We start from the raw sequence: 23,939 nt of genomic DNA on the forward strand, positions 1-23,939 counted from the left end.
GAAGACCTAGTCCTCGTCATAACGTGATGAGTGCGGTGACTCATTTTTACTCTAATTTTGAACACCCCAGTTCGAATTTTAGGACACAGTTGGTACCTCTCGGATGCGAGACTCGCTTTCACTGACTGAGGCCTGGACCAAAATGGAGCTCCATTCGCCTGCGTGACGAAGCCGAGACTCGGTGTCCCTCAAGTCCAGCTGTCGGGTTTGCCCTGCCACATTGCGGAGACGAGTCTTGCCAGGAAACAGTGTTGAAGGCTTGACTCGAAGCTGCTATTGCAGGCGAGATGAGGTCTGCGTGGCAGACGGACGGATGTCGCTACCGACACAACTAGCGGTGCAAGGTGCACGCGCTGGAAGGCTGAGTCAGAGGCAACAGCGAGGTACGCAAAACCTGTTTTGGAGGAAGCTCGCTTGAGGCTCTGCCTTCGCAGCCACCCCAGGAGTATCATTCACCACAGAGGAGCTTAAATCTGTCCTGCAAAGGAGGATTATCGTTCAGCGCAGTGATAAGCAGAGAGCGTGTGCATGCGCGTGCCAACATCTAAATTAGACAACAAGTGGACAACAGGCATGATCAATAACTTCAACTTGTCGACCACAAAAGCCGAACCTAGACGAGAGCGTACCTAGTCGAGAACCGCACTTAATGTTAAAATACTTGCAGCAGTTACACTTCTGACACACCAATTTATGTCGTCTACATCCTTCAAACAGCAACGTGCCACCGATCCCCCAAGCCGAAGAATCATGAGCGCGCTGGTGACCGTGGCCACGTGCAACCTGAACCAGTGGGCGCTGGACTTTGATGGCAACTTGGGGCGCATCGTCGAGTCTATCCGTGTAGCCAAGGCACGTGGCGCTCGTTACCGCGTGGGCCCCGAACTAGAAGTGTGCGGTTACGGCTGCGAAGATCATTTCCTGGAGCAGGATACGTTTTTCCACTGCTGGCAGTCGCTCGAGACCATCCTGCGCTCGGACGTAACCAACGACATCCTGTGCGACATCGGTATGCCCGTGATGCACAACGGCGTGCGCTACAATTGCCGCGTCTTCTGTCTGAACCAACGCATTCTGTTAATCCGTCCGAAGCTCTTCCTGGCCGACGACGGCAACTACCGTGAGAAGCGCTGGTTCACCACGTGGAAGTCCAACCTAGACAAGGGCAACCCACGCGGCCTCGAAAAGTTCGTACTGCCTGCCAGTCTGCAGAAGCTCACGGGCACTGTCCACGTTCCCTTCGGATCTGGCGCTGTATCCACGCTAGACTCGTCCTGTGCGTCCGAGACCTGCGAAGAGCTCTTCACGCCCGACAGTCCGCACATCAGCCTCAGTCTTGCGGGCGTGGAGATCATCGGCAACGGCTCAGGATCGCACCATCAGCTGCGCAAGCTCGACCAGCGCATGGATCTCATCCGTGGTGCGACTACCAAGAGCGGTGGCGTGTATCTATACGCCAACCAGCAGGGTTGCGACGGTGGCCGTCTGTATTTTGACGGCTGCGCTGTCATTGTGGTGAACGGCCACGTGGTTGCACAAGGTTCGCAGTTTTCGGTCAAAGACGTGGAGGTGGTCACGGCCACTGTAGACCTCGATGACGTGCGATCGTACCGTGGCTCTGTCAGTAGTCGTAGTGAGCAGGCTAGCTCGCTGGACACTGTGATCCGTAAGGTCGACGTCGACTTCAGCTTATGCCATGATGAAGAGGATATTCCAATTGCGCATCCTACGCCTGCTATTGAAGTACGCTACCATGTTCCGGAGGAGGAGATTGCGCTTGGACCGGCGTGCTGGATGTGGGATTACTTGCGTCGTAGTGGAGGCAGCGGGTTCTTCTTGCCCCTTTCTGGCGGAGCGGACTCATCGTCTGTGGCATGCATCGTCGGAGTGATGTGCCACCTCGTCGTCGAGGCTGCCAACAACGGTGACAAGCAGGTTATCAAGGACGTCCAACGCATCATGGGGACATCGGATCAAGAGTACCAACCTTTGACGCCTGCTGATCTGGCATCGCACGTTCTTCACACTACGTACATGGGCACGAAGAACAGCTCTACTGCCACCAAGAAGCGCGCTGCGAGTCTAGCCAGCGAGATCGGATGCTACCATCTTAACATGGGTATGGACATGATGGTGGATGCCGTTGTCAAGACCTTCTCGCTTCTAACTGGCAAGACGCCGCAGTACTTGTCGCGAGGTGGCACGTTGCAGGAGGACTTGGCGCTCCAGAACATTCAGGCTCGCCTTCGTATGGTGATGGCTTACTTGCTTGCTCAGCTGTTGCCGTGGGTGCGCTCGAAGACTGGTTTCCTACTTGTGCTAAGTTCCGGCAATGTCGATGAAGCGCTACGTGGATACATGACCAAGTACGATTGCAGCAGTGGTGACTTGAACCCGATTGGAGCGGTGTCGAAAGGCGATTTGAAGAAGCTTCTTCGTTGGGCTGCTGTTAAATACAAGTACCCCGCTCTGCAGACTGTTGAAGAAGCTCCTCCAACGGCAGAGCTTCGTCCCACTGACGAGAACGCTGAAGAAGACGCTGATCACTCCCAGCTAGACGAGGAAGACATGGGAATGACGTACGACGAGCTGGGATTCTTCGGTCGTCTGCGCAAGATCGACCGATGCGGCCCCTACTGGATGTTCCGCAAGCTGACGAACCTGTGGAGTCATCTGGCGCCCACCGAAGTGGCGACGAAGGTCAAGCGATTCTTCTTCTATTACTCCGTTAACCGTCACAAGATGACTACACTGACGCCGTCTTACCACGCTGAGAACTACTCGCCAGATGACAACCGCTTCGACTTGCGTCCGTTCCTGTACAACTCGCGTTGGACTCGCCAGTTCAGTTCCATTGATACGCTCGCCGCGAAGCTGGAGGAGAAGAAGGAGCAGTAACTCCGTCGTTCATGTTAAAATTGCTGGCTGCTTCCCCACTGCTGTCGCGATAGCGTCGTTGATGTCCTTGATGTCGTCGCCATCAATAACTAGACTAGCGATAGTTGGTAGCAGCGTTGTGTTGATCGGTGACTGGGGGTTAGAGATGATCTCCTTAAGGCTGTCTCGACGGCAAAATGAGAATCCTCGGAACAAGTTGTTGTCTTCTTCAATGACTGGATCGCACATTAGGTCCGAGGCCGACATGTCCGTGAACTTCTTGTCAAAATTACTGGTGTCTGCTTCGTCAGAAACACTGGGCACCATTGGTGGAGGGACGCGTAGGGTTTCCATCTTCTCCCAGTCCACCGACTGCATTAAACACACGCAAGAGCTTCTGTTAGTCGTTTGAAGTAAATCTCGTCCTGATACGGTTCTTACTTTGAAAAACGGGTGGCGTTTTAGAGCCTGCACTCCCTTCACAACAAACATGGATGACTTGCCTCCGCCTAGTCTTTTGCTCACATTACGCTCCAAGAGAGATTTGATTAACGAGTGAGCTTCGCCTGAGAGCCATCGCGGCAATTGGATCTACGTGACCACAGAAGTGGATAAAAAGTGAGTCTCTAGCTCGATGTGATCCCAATCCAGTCAACCACAGGGGCAAACCTTAGCCGAGAGAATTTTTTTGTGCAAGTCTGCTGGGTTTTTCGACCTGAATGGTGGGTTCCCCGTCAGCATCTCGAACGCTAGAGCCCCAAGTGACCACCAATCCACAGCCTGATCAAGCCAAACCACACAAAGATTAAGCTAAAATCAGTACTAGCCAACGTGCACCGTCGTAATATACACGCTTTACCGAGTCATAGCCCTTGCCGAGTAGCATCTCCGGTGCCATATATTCCTTTGTACCGCAGACTGTCAGCAATTCCTGTCCTTCAACGTACTCCTTTGCCAATCCGAAGTCGGTCAGCTTGATGTGTCCTTCGGCTGAAATGAGTACGTTTTCCGGCTTCAGGTCTCTACAAACCGTGTTTGCAACACATATATCAGCCCCACGGCCCTTTCAAATTGATCAAAGTAGCAAAACGGACCGATGGATAATGCCATGCCCGTGGAGGTGCTCCAAGGCCAGAATCATTTCGGCCATGTAGAACCGTGTGGCGTCCTACCGAATTGTCAACAGTGGTGACCACGCTTCCAAACAAACAACCAAATAACACGCTTACCTCAGTAAAAGTGCCTTCTTCCTTCAGATAAGAAAACAATTCTCCTCCAGACTGGTAATCCATCACAAGATAAACCTATAGCCAGCCCAGCACTTGAGGCTACAGCAATGGATAAAAAACATAAAATACTCGAAGCTGTACCCACCTTGGATTCCGTTTGAAAGGCGTAATTCAGCCCAATCACAAAAGGGTGGCGAATCTGTAAAACACCAATATCGTAAGACTAGATTAGACGGCAAATAAAACCGTCTTCGATAACAACCTTGGTCATGACGTCACGCTCGGTTTTCATGTAGTGGACGCTGTCCATATCAATGACGAACTGTTTACTGATGATCTACCACATCAAATAATAAAATAGGAAGTACAGGATAGAAAAAAATAAGGCAATGTTAAAGGAACTGAAGAGTGCTGCGCAGCTAATGCACCTTCATCGCGTGAACCTTTCCAGTGGTAGAGTGTCGCACCAGTAGCACCTAGAACCGCAACCATCAAAAGCAACATTAAAACTTACGATCAGGCGTCCATACACCAACCGCTTAACACCCGGCTTAACCTTGCCGAATGCGCCTTGTCCGATGACGCTGAGCAGTTGAAAATCAGCCAGACTCGCAGTTTTCTTGTCGCCTGGAGCTCGAATCCTGCAGATCGGAAGATTGCCCCCATTCAGTTATTTCAAGTAACCTACAATTGCAGCGTAATGACAAAGTATCCCACAACTCACAGTAACGCCTCCGGCTCGCCTCCTAGGTCTACCGGTTTCTTTCCATTTCTAAAACACTCCTTACACACTGGTCGCGGCAGGTGTCTTTGTCCGCCGTGAAACCTGTTCCAACCAGCATAAAAAAACGCGCAATTTAGCATTAAAACGCTGGCAGCAATGTTACCGAGGAGTGGCAAGGTGCTCGCACTTGTTAAAGCCCTTGGTAACGCAGCAGGCGGCGCAGAGCGGCATCGTAGGAAAGTTCAAGTGTTCCGCCGAAGCGCATCGATGCGCAGGTCATCTACAACAATATTTCAGCCAATAGGAGTGATTTCATCGCCGGATTGGTTGAAAACAGTGGCACAATAATGTATTCAACGAAGGCAACTATTTTTGACAAGCAGAGCGATTCTATCTATGGGTATGGCATTTGACCAAGGCACACGCCGAAACGCACCACTCTCCGCTAAAACGGAAATCTCCGGGTGATCGACAGCACTGTAGCGACAGTAGGAGAAGGACAGTTGTCCTAGACTTGGATGAAACTTTGCTAGAAGCTCTGGTTTTCCACTGCCCCCAGATAAGTATTTTCACCGGCGACTAGAAGTATTCTGTAGCATGCCTGACTTTAAGTCAGTTCAACCGCTTCCGTCGTCACCTCCGACACCTCGCAAAAGCAACACCCAAAGCTCTGCAACCTCCAGTGTCAGCAAGGTGGCGCCATCGTCCCCCTATGGGATCACACTGGAAGAGGTCCGGAAGCTCAATCAAGACCAAATGACGGAGGCAAACCTAGAGGAGCTAGCACGGATAGGAGGCGTGACTGCGTTAGCTAATCTGTTATGTGTGAACTTAGAGCACGGTTTGCCTCGGAGCGAAATCGACACGAACTTCACAGTGCGTCGGGATTTGTTTGGTCGGAATATCTTCCCAGAGTCTCCGATGAAAGGCTTGTTTCGGCTTTTTGTCGAGAGCTTACAAGACACGACGCTGATCATCTTGATCATCGCTGCAATTGCTTCAATGGTTACTGGCTACATGGAGCATCCGGAAACAGGTTGGAGTGAAGGAGTTGCGATTTTATTCGGAGTAATCCTGGTAGCTGGCGTGACCTCAGTCAACAACTACACGAAGGAAAAGCAATTCCGTGCACTTAGTGCAAAAAACGATGACGTGTTGGTGAAGGTACTTCGAGATGGCAAACCTGATCAGGTCCCCGTGGGAGAAATATCGGTGGGCGAGGTGATCATCCTTGAAACAGGCGACAGAGTGCCTGCGGATGCTGTACTGATTAATGGGAGTGATCTCAAATGCAACGAGTCCAGCCTTACTGGTGAGCCAGATGATGTGAGTAAAGTTCACAAGAAAGACCCGTTTCTGCTTTCGAGTTGTCTTGTAGCTAGCGGCCGAGGAGAGTGTCTAGTGATCGCTGTCGGGGCTGAGAGTCGCTGGGGGAAAATCAAGTCCAAACTTGTCTGCGAGCAGAAAGCTACGCCTCTTATGGAGAAGCTGGAAGAAATGGCAAAACACATCGGGTATGTGGGCATGGCCTTTTCCATCGCTACAATGGTGGCCATGATCATTATCTATGCCACGTCAGACGACAAGAAGCTGGAATATTCGTGGCCGTCGTACATTTTACACACCTTCCTCATTGGTGTCACGATCATTGTTGTCGCGATTCCAGAAGGACTGCCGCTAGCCGTGACAATTTCGCTGTCTTATTCTACCAAGAAGATGCTCCGGGATAACAACCTCATTCGTGTGCTTGCAGCTTGTGAAACGATGGGCAACGTCACCAGTATCTGCTCCGACAAGACAGGCACTCTTACTGAAAACAAAATGACCGTTGTGCAAGGCTGGGTTCTAGGCAAGTTTTTCAAGGACGAGTTTACAAACGCCAGTCGAACGCAATTTCAAGTAAATGCGAAAGCTCTCGACGAACTTGCCGTCAACATTGCTGTCAATACAAGCGCTTACCTTAAGGATGCCAATGGTACTCCCCAGGTTCAAGGCAACAAAACCGAAGGCGCAGTGCTGTTGTGGATGAACAAGCTCAAGTTCCCCATAACTGACATTCGCCGAGAAAACTTCCAAATTATACGGGGTGATAGACTGTTCCCTTTTTCATCGGAAAAGAAATCTATGGCTGCAATTGTCAAGTGTAGCAACGGAACTTGCCGTCTTTACTCAAAGGGAGCTGCTGAGGTGATTTTAACGCGAGCAAACAAATACATTGACATCGATGGCAACATCCAAGAGCTAACCTCAACAAAGCGAGACGAGTTGAATCGTATCATCAGGCAAATGGCGGAGTCTGCATTACGCACAATTTGTATCGGTCACCGAGATTTTGCCGGTGGAGAGCTACCAAGTGACTTGCATTCGCTTCCTGATGCACCAGACCAGGAACTGATTGTGAATGCCATATTTGGTATTCAGGATCCGCTTCGACCAGACGTCACTGATGCCATTAAAGATTGTAAACGTGCTGGTATAATGGTGCGCATGGTCACGGGTGACAACATCCACACTGCATCAGCCATTGCGAAACAGTGCGGCATTATGACTGAGGATGGCGTCGCGCTTGAAGGTCCTGTATTTCGAGGCATGAGTGTAGAAGAGGTTAGTAAACTCATTCCCCGTCTGCAAGTCCTGGCACGGTCTTCTCCCGACGACAAATTTCGTCTCGTGAATTTGCTGAAAGACCGATCGGAGGTTGTGGGCGTGACAGGTGATGGCACAAATGACGCACCAGCGCTACGAACAGCAGATGTTGGTATGGCGATGGGAATTACGGGCACCGATCTTGCCAAGGAAGCATCAGACATTATTATTATGGACGATAAGTTTTCCTCTATCCGAAAGGCTGTGCTGTGGGGACGTTGTGTTTACGATAATATCCGCAAGTTCCTTCAGTTCCAGCTAACAGTCAACATTGTGGCTCTCGTGGTTACTTTCGTGAGTGCTGTAACAGGAAAAGAACCTCCACTAAATTCAGTCATGATGCTTTGGATCAACCTTATCATGGACACTATGGGTGCTTTGGCACTCGGAACGGAAGCCCCCACAGAGGCACTGCTGGATCGACGTCCTTACAGGAAGAGTGCAATGCTGTTAGGGAGATGCATGGTTAAGAACATCATCGTGCAGTCAATTTTTCAGCTTCTACTTGTATTTCTATTGCTCATTTATGGGGCGGAACAATTTGGCTACCACGACGGTAACAAATGCGTGGCTTGGAAATACAGCGTGAAGTCCAGCTTTCCCACCCTCAGCAACGGTACATGTGTTACGGTAAACGGGGATGCTTGTTGGAGTTTAGCATGCGAGGACTACGCGAAGAACTCAACTGTGCTTGATTATCCGGTTGATTGCTTGAAGGATACGTGTACGGCTTACGACTATCGACATTACACAATTATCTTCAACACTTTCGTGTTCAGTCAACTATTTAACGAGTTCAACGCACGGAAAACAAACAACGAGTGGAGAGTTTTCAACGGACTGGTTGCAAACCCGCTCTTCATCATGATAGTTTTGATCACAGTTTTCGTCCAGATACTTCTTGCTGAGTTCGGTGGGGATTTCATCAAAACGAGTGGCATTTCATTTACACATTGGCTAGTCTGTTTTGGCTTAGGTGCCCTATCGCTTCCTGTCGGTACGCATACATACCCGTCCATATTTTTTGTCTGCAAACAACTAATATTTTCATTCGACTCCTGGTGGCGTAGGTACGATAATGCGATTGATTCCAGTGACTGAGTCTCCTGATGCTTTTGCAAACCCGAACGGCATTTCACAAGGATGAGTTGCTGGATAACTTTGCCGGTTAAATACTTCTACTATCGGTACACGCTATCAAACCTGCGTCCAAGTAGTCTGCCAACCACTTTTAGCAAAGCCTTCGTTCCAAGAATGAAGTAGAAAAGCTAGTGTCCCTAAAGAGCATAATGGCGTGGACTAAGCAGTGTAGTTTATTTCAAAAATACTAGTATACCCGATCAACACGTAAGTGTGTGCCAATCGTTTCTGAGGGCTACAAGAAGGCCCTCAGCTCATTACTTGGAGCTCCTTGCCGCTGCTGGCTCGAGTTTTCATCGTTTTCGTCTTGGGGTGAAGCGCGGTTTACTGGTACATTTTCCTTGCCACCATCAGTGTTAATTCTCTCCGACTTGACATAGAAGAACATATAGCATGACTCTTGGCTTCGATAAGATTGTAGCGCATAGTCTTCCGAGATCTGGAAAATACGGAAGTACACATACATGTATGAGTGTTGCGGAACTAAAATCAATTCGGAAAAAAGCATGCGTACCATAGACTCGTGCGTATCATTTCGACGAATCCACTGGCCATTAGCATCGCACACGTCTGCAACATAATGCCCTTCATCAATGCTTTTACCAAGATGGTGAATGACGCTCTGAATCAAGCACAGTAAGCACAAATTAGAATGGGATACATGGACACAAGCATTGGTCAAGCCTGGAGTACGTACTTTAAGCGCATATCGGGAATCAGTCCCCGATAAAGCAGTACAGTTGATGGAACGTGTAGGATCAATCACGGCTGGTGGTATGACTGGGTCGCAGCGCTTGAACAAAGCGCCAGTATGAGGGTTTACTTCGAAGCGCTTCAGGTGGAAAACAAGGACCGACGGCAAGGACTTGATCTGGTACGCCGACTCCGCTTCTTTTCCGTCTTTGCACTTCTCACAAGTCAATTCCAGCACCTCGGTTTCAAATTGTTTCTGAACCAGTGTTTCCAACTCAATCTGTGGTGGCCGAGCTGGCCATCCACGTGCAGCAAGTGTTGATGACGGTGCCGCAGCAGACTTCACCATCGTATCTGTAGTTTTCGCAGGTGACCGTGCAGGCTCCCCACTCTCCACGTATCTGTCACGATAACTACAGGATGCTTTTGGGCAGCAATAGTAGCGCTCGTTGCCTTCTCCACTTGTTACAGGAGTAAGATTGCAAAAACACTGCCGTTCGGGTGACGGCGGTGCTTGAGGTTCCTGCTCGGCAGTGGGTTCTGGCGCTGGGATGGAGTGGTAAGGTAGATCCAAGGAGAAATCGTAAAATGTCTCGGCCTTTTTCCGGCTGTACCCACACTTCCGACAGGTTAGCGTGCGATTCAACTCTGCGCGAAAGCACTTCGCTGGAGGAAGACGACATATGAGCTCCAGTTCTGCATTGGAGGACTTGTCATACTTCTTTTGCTCCGTCTGCTTCGCCTTAGGACCGTTGCGGAAGAATTTCAGCAAACTGCTCTTCTGTACCTGAGGAGTTGACTTGGCCTCTTCCTCAATCTTTTCGGTAATTTCATGAACCATTTGCACCAGCTCCTTTTCATATTCCGTCACCAGATTTAGCAAAAATTCGTGGGCATCTTGCTGAAAGTGGCTGCAATAACAACCACGACATGCGTTAGAATAAACAAACAGATACAAGAGCAGTTAGCCAGTAACGTACGTTGCGAAGATGGGGTTCTTCTTTCCCATGATATTCTTGAGAGGTTCCGGGTTGATCGACGTCTCGCTGCCATTGATAACTTGCTGGAGTAACTGGCTTAACGTGTACTGCAACGGAAGATGTTTGGTATCTCCGCTTGTCCGCCAATTGTCGAAAATGGTCTTTAGTTGCTCCATAGTCTTGACCTTCGCACTCGAATGAGGCTGCTTTTGGATGATCTTCAGTAGGTTTTCTTCATTTTGAATACCACTTACAAACTCGGGAAGAGCTGCCAGTGCCTGCACTATAGCATTCATGTAACAGTAGTTGCCCAAATTGAGCAATCCATGAGTACTTCGTTGAGTTCCATCCCCAGGTGAGTCTCCTGCATTGGGATTCGAAGCATTCGTCTTGTTATCCGCTTGCTCCATCTCTTCCGACGCAGATTCCATCGACATATCCAGTGCTCGAGCAGTCTTATTGTGGAAACTGGGAGACGGGCTCATTTTGAAGAAGTGAGAGGTGATTTTCTTTTTAGCATGCTCCTCAGCCTCCTTGATGCTTGAATCATCGTCCAGCATGAGCTGGAGCGAGCGAACTCGCTTATTAATCGATCCAGTGATCGATTTCCGACGTGATTTCTCGCCAGAGCTTCCTCCAGAACCTTTTTCTTTTTCCACACTCCGGATCTCAGGGGTTTTGTGGTGTTGCTTTAGATCCGGTGGAGTCGGTCCACTACGAAGCCTAAGCGATCGAGCTGGACTGAGCCATTCACGCGCTGGGGATTCTGGTGGCATTTTTCCAGCATTCTCCGACGATTTTCCTCCACTCAACGGACTTTGCGAGAGCCGTGCTTTCTTGCGGAACGGAGAGCGGAATGGTGACCTCAACGGAGAGGCCAAAGATGAATTCGAGCCCTTCGTAGTTACCGGTAACGGAGGCGGGAGTGTCAGCTGTGGGGTCCTTTTGGGCGTCCCAATATCTGCCAGAGGACTGCGCTTGGGAGTCATGGGAGGCTTCACGGCCGGACTCTTGAGCAAAGGTGAGGGGCTCTTCATGGGGCTCTTCAGTGTATTGACGGGCGTGAAGCCCATTACATGGCTCAACTGCTTGCGGATTTTGCGCTTCTTCTTGCGAATCTCCACGCCGTCCACCTGGTCCTTGAGCTCGGCGTAAAAATGTTTACCCGCGGCATCCAGGGGGAGTGTGAACACGAAGCGCCGTTTGCCACTCTCCACGCGCACAGTGCGCGTCAGTGCAGAGTCTAGCGTCGAGTCCTTGTGGGACAACACGCCCTTACCCACCCAGAGCATGGTGTCGCCACTCACGAGGCGCGCGTTGCCTATCTCCTTTCGCAGCACAAGGTCGGTCTGGAGTGTGCTGCGATCGATCTCTCCGTTGTCACGTGTGACCTCCAGCACCACATTCTTCACGCACTGGAGATACAGTAAAAGTTAGCTTGAGGGTGACGGGAGCAAACCGGAGCCTTCAGACACGCACCTGGATTGGAAGGTCCGCCATGACCTGTATGGTGCTCAGCCGGAACGAAGCGAAGTCAAATTCACGTGGCTGTGGGAGATTTTGGCGGGGAATGAGCTCCGGTTTTGGCGGCAAAGAGGAGGATGAGTCAGATGGTTCTTGCCAATCATGTCACCCGTTGACCCACATTTTGGCCAATCATTTGAGCGATAAGATTGGATACTGACTTCAACTTGCTCAATTTCAAAACTTGACTAACGTTAGTACACTACGGCGAAACATTCACGAAGTCGGTGATCAACTTGCTGGATCGGGAGGCTTGACACTGGCGCGGTCTAAATAAGGATGCTTTGTGGTCTGTGGCCACGGCAGAATCCTCCTGCCTGGCTGCTCTTGGTGCATCCTTTGGTGCGGCATCTCTTACCACCTACCACAGCAATAGATCATCGTCAGAAATACTGAATAGAAAATGTATTGCGTTCAGTAAATACCTCCGTGGCTCTTGCAGAGTCCGCGAGACTGGGCTGAGTTCTTGCATCCTTCAGTTGCACACCGCTTGCCTGGTTCGCATCAATACAAGCAACGCCAGTCGGAATGGGATGGATTTCGCCGACACCAACAACGTACCTCCGCCGTGTGCAATGCAAAAACCGCCTCCTTGGTCACTGCGAGTACACTCTGGATGGGTACACCGCTTCCCACCGCCATGGCGCTTGCAGAGTCCTCTCGACCGGGCGCCTTTCGTGCAACCGGGGATCATGCAGTCCTTCGACTTTCTCGCCGACTTGCAACGCCGTCGTGATGTTGCTGGAGTGGATGAGCGACCACCCCATGATGTACGCTTGTGTTGTGTATTGGGTTTCTGCTGTTGAGTGGCTTCAAAGTTGAGCGACCTGCTGGCTGAGCGTGATGGCGGGTTTCCCGCGTCTCGCTTTGTGGTCGTACTGCTGCACCGTGTAGGTCTCTTCATTTGAACTACTTGTTCGGCAGCAGTAGGATAATTCTCCATCTGATGTTCCATCAGCAACTGCTGGCGAGGAAACTGCTCGCGTAGGCCTGGACGTCGAGACACGTTGCCTGCATCCAGCACAAACAAGACAAACGAGTCAGTGTTCGATTGATATTAACAAGAACATCAACGCGTACGTTGAGGACGTGTGATCGGCTTCAGTATCGTTGGACGCTCCGCAGAAGAAAGGACGTTTAGCGGTGGTAACTTTGGTATCGTTGGACTGTCGATAAATTCGCGGCCTGTAAGTTCGAGCTCTTGATTGCCTTCCATACGGGAATGGCGTTCTAGACACTCGTCGATATCGGGGCTGACATAATCCAAACACTCAGTCTGCTCAAGGAGCTGGACCCACTCGAGAGGGTTGAGTCTGTTTCGACACAAAACGGATCACCGTAGCCAACTCGAGTTAAAGATCAATCAAAATTAGTAGCGCTTGCTTGGTATGGTGTCTGTACCGCTGATCATTGAAAGCAGGAACAGCATCTTCAGGTACAGGTTGACCCAATGGGTAGGGAATCCACGGGAGAAAGTCGTTGTGGTCACTTGGGGTCATTCCGGTTCTGGTCTGCAAGGAATCAAAGACGTGCTGCTGAGGTTCCATGACATCCGATAGAATTTCGAGCTTGATATGCGCAGTTAGTGCTGGAGAAGGTGTTGTCATGTTATCCCCCGCCTCCATGGGAAAGAGTCGCCGCCGTCGCTTGGATCTGTCTTCTTAATTGGAGAAACTCAAAGTGAGAGCAAGTGTCTCGAAAGCCTCGCCCTTCGTACCAAACCTTCTCCGCCAGCCGAGAAAGGGTGCGCCTTATTTGAGCGCACAATTCTCTGTGCTGCCTTTCTCGAGTTGTTCGCTCAGCTCGAGAGGCTTGCAAGCAGTGAGGACGACGTGAGGTGAGAATGAGTGGTGGGGGAGAAGTAGGAAGGTCGACATGTTTTCTGTTTGCGAGCGCGTGGACCTCCGGGCACGTCGAACAGCGCAGCGCGGGCGGCGGCCTTCGAGCGACGTTCGCACTGATGTACTTTTTCAGAGTGATGGTCGGGAAGTTGAAGTTATGTGTACCACGCCACATTGATGTCGCGACTTCTCAGAATATATTAGCTGGTGTAGCTTTGTAAGGATGGGCCGCCGGAGGTGTGGTGGTAGACTCACGCAGTGCAGTCTTGTATTCTTCGTGTTCAGTCTAGCTGTGGTTCGTGCTACTGCAAACGGTGAGGTTCATTTTGACATGAGTCGCAGTAATAATGCCTAAGATTCGTTTTTGGGAGTAGCAGGGGTATTTGATTTTGATGCGGCGAGCTACACATTTCAGGAGGACGCTGGCATAGTTCAGGTAAAAATTGTCCGAACGGGGGGTACAAGTGGAAGTGTGGTCGTTCAGTATGGTCTCGCGAAGCCCATGGACGCAACAGCGACAGTCAACAAGAATTTCAAATTCACGGATTCGGTTTATGAAGTGAACTTTGAAGAAAATCAACTTGAAGGTTTCATTAACCTTGAATTGATTAATGATGCAGAATACGAGGCAAATGAGTATTTCTACATTGAGATCAAAACCGTGGACTCTCCGGCGAGTATTGGCACCACTAATCCGATAGCAACTGTCTTCATTTCGGATGATGGTGATGCTGGCGAATTTAATTTTGCAGCTCCCTATATTTTCTGCCGAGAAGACAATGAAAATGCAGTCGTGTCCATTGAGAGAAGCATCGGATTTTCATCAGCGTCCTACGCTCCGGTTGCTCTTAAAGTAGCTACAATTGGAGCTGATAGCAATGCCACAGATGGTGGCAGCAAAGCCTTCGACTACTTAGGCGTCTCGCAGGAGCTTACGTGGGCGACAGATGAAGTGACTAAAACTTTTGCCGTAAAGGTATTCAACAACGACAAGTACCAGCCCGATTCGAGGGCCATCAAGGTTCGTTTGCTGTCCGTCACTGGTGGTGCGACCATCGGATCGAAGTCAGATATGTGGATCTACATTATTGATGATCGCGATGCGGGGACGTTGTCATTTGCCCTACCTCATTACGAGGTGTTGGAAAACGTGGGCAAAGTCACCGTTAAAGTAACCCGTTCAGGAATCCCGGATGCGACAAACGTGAACACATACACCGATGGCGAGGTGAAAGTTGATATTGCAACGTATAGTGGCACAATTGTACCGGGGAAATCTAAATACGATATCGACTACGATTACGGAATTGTCGAGACTCGTGGCTGTACACATATTAGCCCCTGCACCGCAAAAGAATCAGTTGCGTATACACCAGTCCAGACAACAACGCTTACATTCGCTGACAAGGAAGCGTGGAAAACTGTAGACATATCGATCCTTGACAACGATCTCTTCCAAGCACCTGACCAGGTATTCAAAGTTGTCCTTGAAAATGCAGCCGGTGGAGCCCACCTAGGAATTGATTATGAACATCCTACTGAATGGACCTGGTGCCATGACGAATTATTGGCCCTCGAGCCGCACACAGATCAGTTACTTGATAATGTTGGAACAATTGTAACAATTCAAGACGATGGTGACCCCGCTGTGATCGTGTCGAAAGCGAGCTTGTCAGTGTCTGAAATTGGACAAACGGATATTTTTCGAGTCCGACTGAATTCGCAGCCAATTTCTGCTGTTACTGTTGGTGTGAGTGCGGCAGCGGCAGAGCTGAAACTAACTCCGAATTCCCTGTCATTTTCGTCTACAAACTGGAAAGCGTATCAGACTGTCCTCGTCGAAGCAGTGCCTGATGATGTTGCGGGTGCTATCCACAGCAGTGTTATTTCTGTTACTGCCACCAGTACTGACACATTCTATAATGCTCCGTTCAAGACAGTAGCAGGCTCTGTCGGTTATACTCTTGGTGTTGGCATATATACGCAGAAGTGGGGAACTTATGACACTGGAAATGCCGATCATGCCTTTTCTTGGAAGGAAAGTGACGGAATAGTGACATCTCCAGCGCAGCATTCATCGATTAAGGTATTTATACTTGATGATGATCAACCAACACTCAAGATTGTTCCTGAGGTTATTCGTCACCAGCAGACAGATCGCAAGCCGCAAAACGTTGCATGTGTTCGAGAAAATGGACACGATGCATCCGTTCAAATTGCGCTGATGACTCAACCTCTCGCAAACGTAGACATATCTTTCGTGATTGACGCAGATTCCAAGATTCAGGTTGAACCTGAAGCGATTCACTTTACACCGTCTTCATGGGGAGAAGCCCAGAACGTGAAAGTCTCAGCAGTCACTGGTATAAGTTCAAACGAAGTACAGTACTCAAAAATATTGGTCTATTCAGCCAGTGGCGATATGATGTATAACCAAGGTAACCAGCCAGTGAGTACTTTGTTTGTGCAACGGTTTCCTGCTGCTAGAGTGCTGCTGGACTCCTCTCGTATGACTACTCAAGAAAATGGCGGGAATGATGTGACTTACGAGCTACAGTTAGGTAGTGAGCCCATGCACTGGGAGCCACATGAAGGCGATTATGAACCATTCTACGTAACTCTTGGACCTACTTCAGACACAACTCTTGTTTTTTCTACCGACTCGCAAGAACCTTTAGGAGCGTCCGCGTCACTTGTGACTGCATCAAATTCGTCGCAGAGCACAATAGGTAAGACCGTCAAGTCCATTGCGGTTGTTCGATTTGAAACTTCTCCATCAATTCAAACGGCAACTGGCAGCTCACAAGTTGGACTGGCCACTCTTCGATTGTTTCGCTTATCTGGTGGAGAGAACAGCGGACTGGGTGGAATTATTGTGGGTGTTACTACTGCTAAAATGGAGACATCGGATGCCTGGAATGAAACCTTACTTCAAACCGAGTGTGCTGAAAGCAATTCTAAGACTGTTCCTGAATGCTCATTGACTGAAAATGGATCTGCAACTGCATCGCTTTTCCCGGGTACGACTACGTTTGAGGAGGTTAGCTTGCAGACAGATGGCGAGATCCTCATCAAGCAAAGTAGGGAGATCGATCCGAGCACCAATGAGTTTGTACCGTCGTCGGGGTGGATTGAAGTCGACGTCACTGCTGCTGTGAATCGTGTTTTGGCTCAGCAGCGAGATCAGTCCTCCAGTTCCAGTACCATCTCTTTCTTAGTGTACTCAAGATCAATTGCTACTTTTGTTTACGATGGGGTGGACGAAATTAGTTTCGCATCAAAAGAGCACAGTGATAGTACATTGCATCCGCAACTTAAGCTGACTGCATCCGGGAGCGTAAATCTTGCCGTATCGGGAATAGCATCCCAGAGTCAGCAAGGAAATGCTGACGCTGCTATTGATGACAGGACTAACTCAGATTCAGGAATTGTCTCTACTTACGCAATGTCACGACTAGTGGACACATACCCGTGGTGGCAGATTGACCTGAACAAGATCCGACGTATTGAAGACGTCGTAATCACCATTAAGAAAAAGGTGCCAGAGGGTGACTTGAATGCAGATCAACTCCCAGCAACCATTTGGGTTTTCCTGTCTAACACTCCATTCCCCCAAACAAACAATGAAACGGAGGACTTTCTGTTTGCAACAACCAGTGCGCTATACTTGCACAAGTTTGACGTTTTATCACGGACATTTGATGCATCTGAGGCGGATACGATCACTTACCGATGGCGTGTAAATGGGGAAACGAATGGACATTTTGGTGAGGACCGGTTTATTGCTGACTACAATGTTTCTACTGAAGCGCAATATCTGAGACTGCAGGTCGAAGGGGAGAACAGTATTATTCTAAACGAAGTTGAGATTTATCAGCAGTCTTTTGCGAGCAGTAGAATATCGATCGGTGGGTATATGCCCAGCGTTGCAAAGTCTTGTGCTGGTCAAAATCAAATCAACTTCTCGCTTTCTCCTATGCAAGGCGTAGATCCTTCTCCATGTGACGACACGACTCGTATTTGTCGCCATGAATTGTTATTTACATCTGGAAATTGGCGTGAATCTCAGCAGCTTCAAGTGCGCGCCATTGACGATGAGGTTGCGATTGGTGATCGTGAAATTTTGATGGTCCATACAGCTGAGTCGCTGGATCCGGATTATGCTGGGGATTCATTTTGTGGGAGCTTTCAGGTAAATTGCAACGGTGATCTCTTTAACGATTCGAGTGTCAAGAAGATCCTCATACTAGAGGATGACGAGAACAAAGTCATTCTTTCGAAATCGGAGTTCACAGTGATCGAAGGAAGTAATGCGTATCCAAACGCAGCCTCATTTTATAAACCGTCGGAGCTTCAGGCTCGGTACGTCCGCTGCAGTAATGATCCTGATACAGTGATAGATCTTCATAACACTTCCAATGAAGCTTGTACGGTATCATTCAGTGGGATATCTGGTGCACCATGGGAGACTTGTATTGCCAACAGTACTGCACGACCACTCGAAACTGGCAGTTCATGGATAATGTCTGGGTTTGAGTCGCCAACGAACTTGTCCAGCTTGTCTTTGGTGATCCCGGCATTGACTGGAACGAAATATATTCGTCAGCTTTCACTATGGGGGAATCCTAAAATCGCAGCCAGTAGTCATGACATTCTCAATATCACCAAGGATTGGATTGAAATGGCAACTGTACATGTGCCGATGAAGTCTGGTGCATCTCAAATCATTACGATGAATGATCTCTCACTCTTCGATGTGTACAGCATTTTGATCGTGTTCGATAAATCCTACGATTCGATCAATCGTTGCACTTTTGCACCACAAATCACAATGGCCGGATACAAGCCCGTAACGTTTCCTCTTCTTGTCAGGGGGGATCTCACCAGTCCAGACAGCGTACCACCAGCGTCAAGCCACTTATCGCGTATGCATCTTTATGGTGTGCCAGACAGTGTGGCAATAAGCTTATCGAGTGAACCTCTGGCTGATACTTTTGTCTCTGTCCTAATAGAACCTGGGAGTGTCGTTGTTACAGCATTTGATTCGACCAATGCATCGAGCTCTTCTAATTCACTGACAGATTTAGTTGGTGCGAAGTACGAATCCAGTGACATTCGACAATACCGAATGCCAACTACAGTTCGATTCACCCCAGAAAATTGGAGCACCCCTCAGGAACTCACCTTTTTGGCAGTAGACGACAACACATATCGTGGAAACCGAACGCTCACGATGCATATACGCTCGTCGTCAACAGATAGCGATGGTATTGTTGTACCGTCCCAAACAATTGGCAGTAATGGAATTTTGCGCTCCACTGTCCAGCTTTCAGCATCTCGTTCATATTCAAGTGCGGAATTTGTAGTTCGTGATCAGCAAGATGATAAATGGCCGTTCCATATTGCAGCGAAATGGACGTCTGCATCTGGGTCGATTCAAGTGACCGTAGTGGATGATGATTTGCCTGGTGTTACGATCTCAGCAAGTGAAATTATCGAGTCGGAAAGTAGCCCAAAGGCAAATTACTCGATCTCGTTAGACTCGTCCCCACTACAGGATGTCACCATCACGATTTCGTATGAAAACGACGCGAATCTGTTCTCCGTTTCACCACTGGAGCTGACTTTCACTCTATTGAACTGGTACGAACCTCAATTGATCAGCATTTATCCTGCTGGAAACGACATTTACGACGCAGCGTATCCTTTCACCTTGAACTACGAAAAACTTATTCCAAAACACAAACAGCCTGTTCTTCATCACAAGGTTACTAGCAGCGATATTGTATACGATGGGTTGCAAATTGGCACCAATGAGAACAACCCTTCGACGGGTTACGTTGTCACTCAGGGCGTTCGGGTCGTCATTGAAGACGACGACACTGGTTGTGAAAAGGAATACGAATGTTTGAACGGTGGTAAGTGTCTGAAAAGCTCAGCGGGGAATGTGTGCTGGTGTCCGCCAACGTTTGGAATGAAGAATTGTTCCCTGGTATGTGAAAGAAAAAGCGAGTGCGCTTTTGATCGAATTTTATTCAACATTAAATGCGTTGAAGACGAAGAAACGGCAGTATGCGGCTCTGCTTTTTCTGCAAAGGCATTGACATCGGTCCTATATCGAATGCTGACGACGAAGAATTTTACTGGAGTAAATGGACAAGTCTATTCTATGATCTCACTCGATACAGTTTCAGAGGTAATGTACGTCGTCAACAATTCCAGAACAACGTGCGTTGACGGCTCAGATAATTGTATATCCGTGTCAGTTGATTTCATGAGACCCAGTCTAGACGACACTTCTGTCACGAGCAAATTATTTGCATACCAAGAGGCTGGATCTTTGAAGACATCTCCAATGCATATCGAGTTGATGACCTCTGATCCACAGTACGTGGAAAGCATTAGCGCAATGATCGCAATGTGGATTTTCGTCGGATTTTGCGGCGCTGCCTTAACAGGTGCTGGTGCTTTATTCGCTGCTCGGGTGATTCACGCAAAAGCAAGTCATGTGATGCCCGATAACGTTGAGCAAACAGAACTTTTAGCGATTGGAGCGACATCTCCACGTGGAGGCGAAGCAATTCCTCCCGCGACTAGTACATAGATACCTCGAAGCGTGCTGGTAAAAAAAAACTAGCAACGACGCTGGTATGTTTTTCTGGCATGTATACTGCATTCTTCAGGACATGCCGACTATGAAACTTCAACTAATACTCAAACCAAATTCGAAACAATCCAATGGGCGAACCGTCAATGAGCTTTAGCAACTTCCGGTGATTCCGATGTCCGACGGCGCCACAGAGGAGAGACCAACCCAGCTACGCATTGCGTTCACAATTGATAGATCGCGGTGCACGCGAGTGTACCTGCCTCCAGCGAAGCCCTCGACAGTGTACCCACACGATCCAGCACGGAAAGCCTTCTCGTATGGCACGCTGGCCGTGCACGTTTGACCTTGTGATGAGTCAAACCCGCTGCAGTCCGAGTTACCATCGGGGAAGCCTCCGGCACCGTTAGAGAACCACGTGTACGAACTTAATATCACCTTGATCTGCCAGTCCGCATCGGCGCGAGTAAATAGCTTGACCTCGAAAGAGCGATGCTTAGCGACGTCCTTATCCTTAATGAGCACAGATCCAGCATCGCCCATATCACGAGACGAAGAACCTTCATTCTGCTGATCGTGGTCATCATTCTGAATCACAAACCGAGAGGCCGGTAGAATCCAAGAACCACAAATCGGGAATTCCTTCGGGTAATCTGACGACCAGATCTTCAGCTTGGCAATGTCAGTGGCGGAGATTCCATTAGCAGCGTACTCTGCATCCAAACCCTTGTAGAAATTGTAACCCGAGTTGGCGTTGCATGCCAGAAGACTGGCCTCGCCACCCAAGATCACTTCACCCCATGAAATGAAGTCGTCCGGGAGACTGCCGCCCATGTATTTACTCAGAAGTCCGAAAATTGCACCTGTATCGACAGGTCCAATGTGCTTCAGCGCGTCCAGTCGAAGTCCGCTGAAGCCGATGCCGAGGAGATCGACGAAATATTGAGCGATACGCTCACGAACATAGGTTTTCTCGGTGTTCAAGTCAGTCAAGCCTGTAAGCCATCCTGTTTCAAGTTGAAGCGGGTCTGTCCACGAGCTCATAGTGCGTTCACAGTGAAAATCTGTCGGTCCGTAAGGAACAGCCGGGAACTCGAGCGCTGGGCGAACATTTGTGTAAGCATTTACGCCGTATGTGAAGCTGTGTGTGTAGTAAGGAGATTCCTTGGCACTGGACTTGGCACCCCACGTGACGCAAGATCCATCACTGTTGTAGCGGTGCGAGAGCACATCGTTTCCTCCACCAGACATGTGATTGACCACTGCATCAGCATATACGCGCAATCCGTTGGCGCGACAGGTTTGGATCATGTTCCTGAGCTGCTTCCTCGTTCCAAGACGTGAGTACAGTCGGTAACTCACAGGCTGATAAACGAAGTACCAGGGGTTCCTCTGACCACTTTGAGGCCACGCATCCGTCAGCACGGACTCCTGTGGTGGATTGATCTTCACTCCCATGTAACCCGCTTTACCCAAGAAGTCTGTACACTCCTGAGCAATGTCATCGTACGGCCATCCGAACAAGTCGACGATGGCACCTTTCTGACCTCCTTTCATGCCACTTGGTTGGTTAACCGCGTTATTCTGCCAGACGAAATTGACGGGATCAAGCTCCAGTTTCCACGAGTCGTTCCCATCAGTGCATGTGGCTACAATGTCGAGGTCGTCTTTCAGCGAATTCGTGACTTCATAGGTCGGGGAAGTCGATTTGACACCGTTAAAAGTGTACGAGCAGGTGGCTGAAGCAACACGCAGGTATGTTCGCACAGTCACGGTAGCAGATGTGCGAGAAGATCCGTACACGACATGGGCGTAGCCGGTCAGCGACCTGTAGTCTTGGTACTCAGTAGACCATCCGCTAGCATTACGAGGTGGGGTTTGCCACTTCCTTTGATCATCCGCAGCCGAAAGTTCGGTCTGCGTGGAGCTGGAACAAGAATCAAGACCGTTGTAATTGTAGCAGCTTCCAGACGGTGTAGGACTGACAGGAGGTGAACTCGGACTTGGCGCGGTTGTAGGTGCTGGAGTGGATGTCTTCGTCGCTGCCGGCACACTCACAGTGCTCATGACAATCCACCTTCCAGCACTGGTAGCTTTGTAGTTCGCATTGTTGTTGTTGTCCCAAACACCATTTCCGTTGTTGAAAACGAACTGGAGAGACGCTTGCGGGGCTGCCAAGTCGTACTGGAACCAGCCAACCGATGCGGGGTAGGCTGAGCTGGTACTAGCAGACATGAGCTTTCCAGGTGACGTAGTCCACGTTGATCCGGCGGAGTAGTGGATGTAAGGAGTGGTCCAACCAGTTTGGAAGAAGACATGCAACCCGGTATCATCACTCGCTGCAGTTAAAACCGTTGCCGATGGCGGAGTGCTCACGAAGCTCGTCACTTGCCATGTTCCAGCAACGTTGATCTTGTAATTGGCGTTGCCATTGTTGTCCCAGGCACCATTTCCGTTGTTGAACACGAGCTCGAGTGAGCTCGTCGACGCTGGGAAGTCGAAGCGGAACCAACCCAGAGCAGCAGGGAAGTTGGTCGAGTCGTTACTCTTGGTCATTGCAACACCCGGTGAAGTCGTCCAGAAAGAGCCCGTGTTGTAGTGGATGTAGGGAGTTGTCCAACCAGTTCGAAAGAAGACGTGGAAACCAGTGCCATCGCTTGCTTTGGCCAGCGTCTGCGCGTTGGCAGCGTCGGCGAGCAGAAGCACCACCAAAACCGCCGTGATCCCTTTCATCGAATTAGATGGGACCATGGTGCACGATTACTTGTCGAACTTTGGAAGGAAGGTGTTGGGCCGTAGAGTTGTTGTAGTACGAGGCGAATTGAAAAATGAGACTGATTGAAACGCCCTAGACGGTCTCTAGTACATTGCACCAGCAAAAGTGCTATAGCTAACCTACTTGATTTCTTCCCCGAGCTGCTGAGGCTTGCAAGCCTACTATCGCTTGCCTTCAACGTGCTTGGATGCGAATAACATACGAAACAAATGTTGTCGAGCCCCAGTTGTAGTTGAAGTGCTGACACGATGTGAAAGCTATTCCCTCCAGTCATCATTAACGATGATCACGGACAGCGGGAGTTAACTGGAGTTAATATTTCTGGCGCTATGTTGAGTCCTTTGTCGCACGAGATAATCTTCAATCCTGGCGCCTCGGCTCACGCACCAACCAAGACACAGCATTTTGACCATCAATACTCCTTTGAGCGCGTTGCGATTTAACTCATCAGCACAATATTGTTGGGGCTGCTGGTAGGAAACGGTGATTCACTGGGGTAGCCAATGGTTGACTACGTCCGAAGCTCCAACAGCGATGACGGGAACAGACGAGCAGATGTACTGTATCTGGATATCTGTCCACCTCCTTGTTTTCGACCAACTTCAACCGCGCCATTCAAACATGAACGACGACAGTAGCGCGCTCAAGCGTCTAACGAGCCTCTTCACGCACGAGGTCTTTCAGCTGGGACGACCTTAGCGTCCAGGTTTTACAGATTGAAAAAAATACTCAGAAATTTGATTCTCCATGTATTGTCCAGCTAGAGGGCCAGGTTTTTCACAAAAATGATTAAAACACAAACAAAAAATATAAATATCAGAATTTTGCTGCTAAGGGCCCAAGCCCTTAGCTTTAAGCTTAAGCTGATCAGACAGGATCTGGAAACAAAGAACTTTGACAGA

General features: G+C 49.3%; 7 protein-coding genes across 8 annotated transcripts; 3 read left to right on the forward strand and 4 right to left on the reverse strand.

Annotated features, from left to right (window-relative positions):
* Positions 1–81: 81 nt before the first annotated feature.
* PPTG_02675 (NAD+ synthetase) lies at positions 82–3,700 on the forward strand. The gene has a single exon (XM_008893911.1). It carries the CDS (start codon positions 694–696, stop codon positions 2,896–2,898), a length of 2,205 nt encoding a protein of 734 aa, XP_008892159.1. The 5' UTR covers positions 82–693; the 3' UTR covers positions 2,899–3,700.
* On the reverse strand, positions 2,506–5,125 carry PPTG_02676. Of its 2 annotated transcripts, XM_008893912.1 has the most exons (12): positions 5,018–5,125; positions 4,831–4,932; positions 4,663–4,747; positions 4,535–4,582; positions 4,369–4,443; positions 4,252–4,305; positions 4,107–4,181; positions 3,972–4,045; positions 3,737–3,899; positions 3,547–3,657; positions 3,319–3,468; positions 2,506–3,249 (listed from the first exon to the last, which is right to left on the reverse strand). In XM_008893912.1, the coding sequence occupies exons 1-12, from the start codon at positions 5,059–5,061 to the stop codon at positions 2,908–2,910; spliced, it is 1,323 nt and encodes a 440-aa protein (XP_008892160.1). In that variant the 5' UTR covers positions 5,062–5,125; the 3' UTR covers positions 2,506–2,907. The 2 variants fall into 2 exon arrangements, with proteins under 2 accessions (XP_008892160.1, XP_008892161.1); XM_008893913.1 differs by having other exon boundaries at positions 4,535–4,747.
* Positions 5,126–5,226: 101 nt separating this feature from the next.
* On the forward strand, positions 5,227–8,825 carry PPTG_02677 (calcium-translocating P-type ATPase, PMCA-type). Its single transcript, XM_008893914.1, has 2 exons — positions 5,227–8,473; positions 8,547–8,825. The coding sequence occupies exons 1-2, from the start codon at positions 5,428–5,430 to the stop codon at positions 8,621–8,623; spliced, it is 3,123 nt and encodes a 1,040-aa protein (XP_008892162.1). The 5' UTR covers positions 5,227–5,427; the 3' UTR covers positions 8,624–8,825.
* Positions 8,702–11,878, reverse strand: PPTG_02678 (hypothetical protein). The gene is made up of 5 exons (XM_008893915.1): positions 11,769–11,878; positions 10,290–11,704; positions 9,314–10,220; positions 9,131–9,238; positions 8,702–9,055 (listed from the first exon to the last, which is right to left on the reverse strand). The coding sequence occupies exons 1-5, from the start codon at positions 11,787–11,789 to the stop codon at positions 8,852–8,854; spliced, it is 2,655 nt and encodes an 884-aa protein (XP_008892163.1). The 5' UTR covers positions 11,790–11,878; the 3' UTR covers positions 8,702–8,851.
* Positions 11,879–12,082: 204 nt separating this feature from the next.
* On the reverse strand, positions 12,083–13,438 carry PPTG_02679 (hypothetical protein; the record flags this gene model as incomplete). Its single annotated transcript, XM_008893916.1, has 5 exons — positions 12,083–12,174; positions 12,239–12,307; positions 12,375–12,824; positions 12,894–13,126; positions 13,215–13,438. 5 exons carry the CDS (start codon positions 13,436–13,438, stop codon positions 12,083–12,085), a joined length of 1,068 nt encoding a protein of 355 aa, XP_008892164.1.
* A 718-nt stretch (positions 13,439–14,156) lies between these two features.
* PPTG_02680 (hypothetical protein) lies at positions 14,157–20,258 on the forward strand (the record flags this gene model as incomplete). The annotated part of the gene is made up of 1 exon (XM_008893917.1): positions 14,157–20,258. One exon carries the CDS (start codon positions 14,157–14,159, stop codon positions 20,256–20,258), a length of 6,102 nt encoding a protein of 2,033 aa, XP_008892165.1.
* A 21-nt stretch (positions 20,259–20,279) lies between these two features.
* Positions 20,280–23,012, reverse strand: PPTG_02681 (hypothetical protein; the record flags this gene model as incomplete). Its single annotated transcript, XM_008893918.1, has 1 exon — positions 20,280–23,012. One exon carries the CDS (start codon positions 23,010–23,012, stop codon positions 20,415–20,417), a length of 2,598 nt encoding a protein of 865 aa, XP_008892166.1. The 3' UTR covers positions 20,280–20,414.
* Between the last annotated feature and the right edge of the window lie 927 nt (positions 23,013–23,939).

The sequence above is a fragment of the Phytophthora parasitica genome (assembly GCF_000247585.1).
Source record: "Phytophthora parasitica INRA-310 unplaced genomic scaffold supercont2.2, whole genome shotgun sequence".
Lineage (NCBI taxonomy): Eukaryota > Oomycota > Peronosporomycetes > Peronosporales > Peronosporaceae > Phytophthora > Phytophthora nicotianae.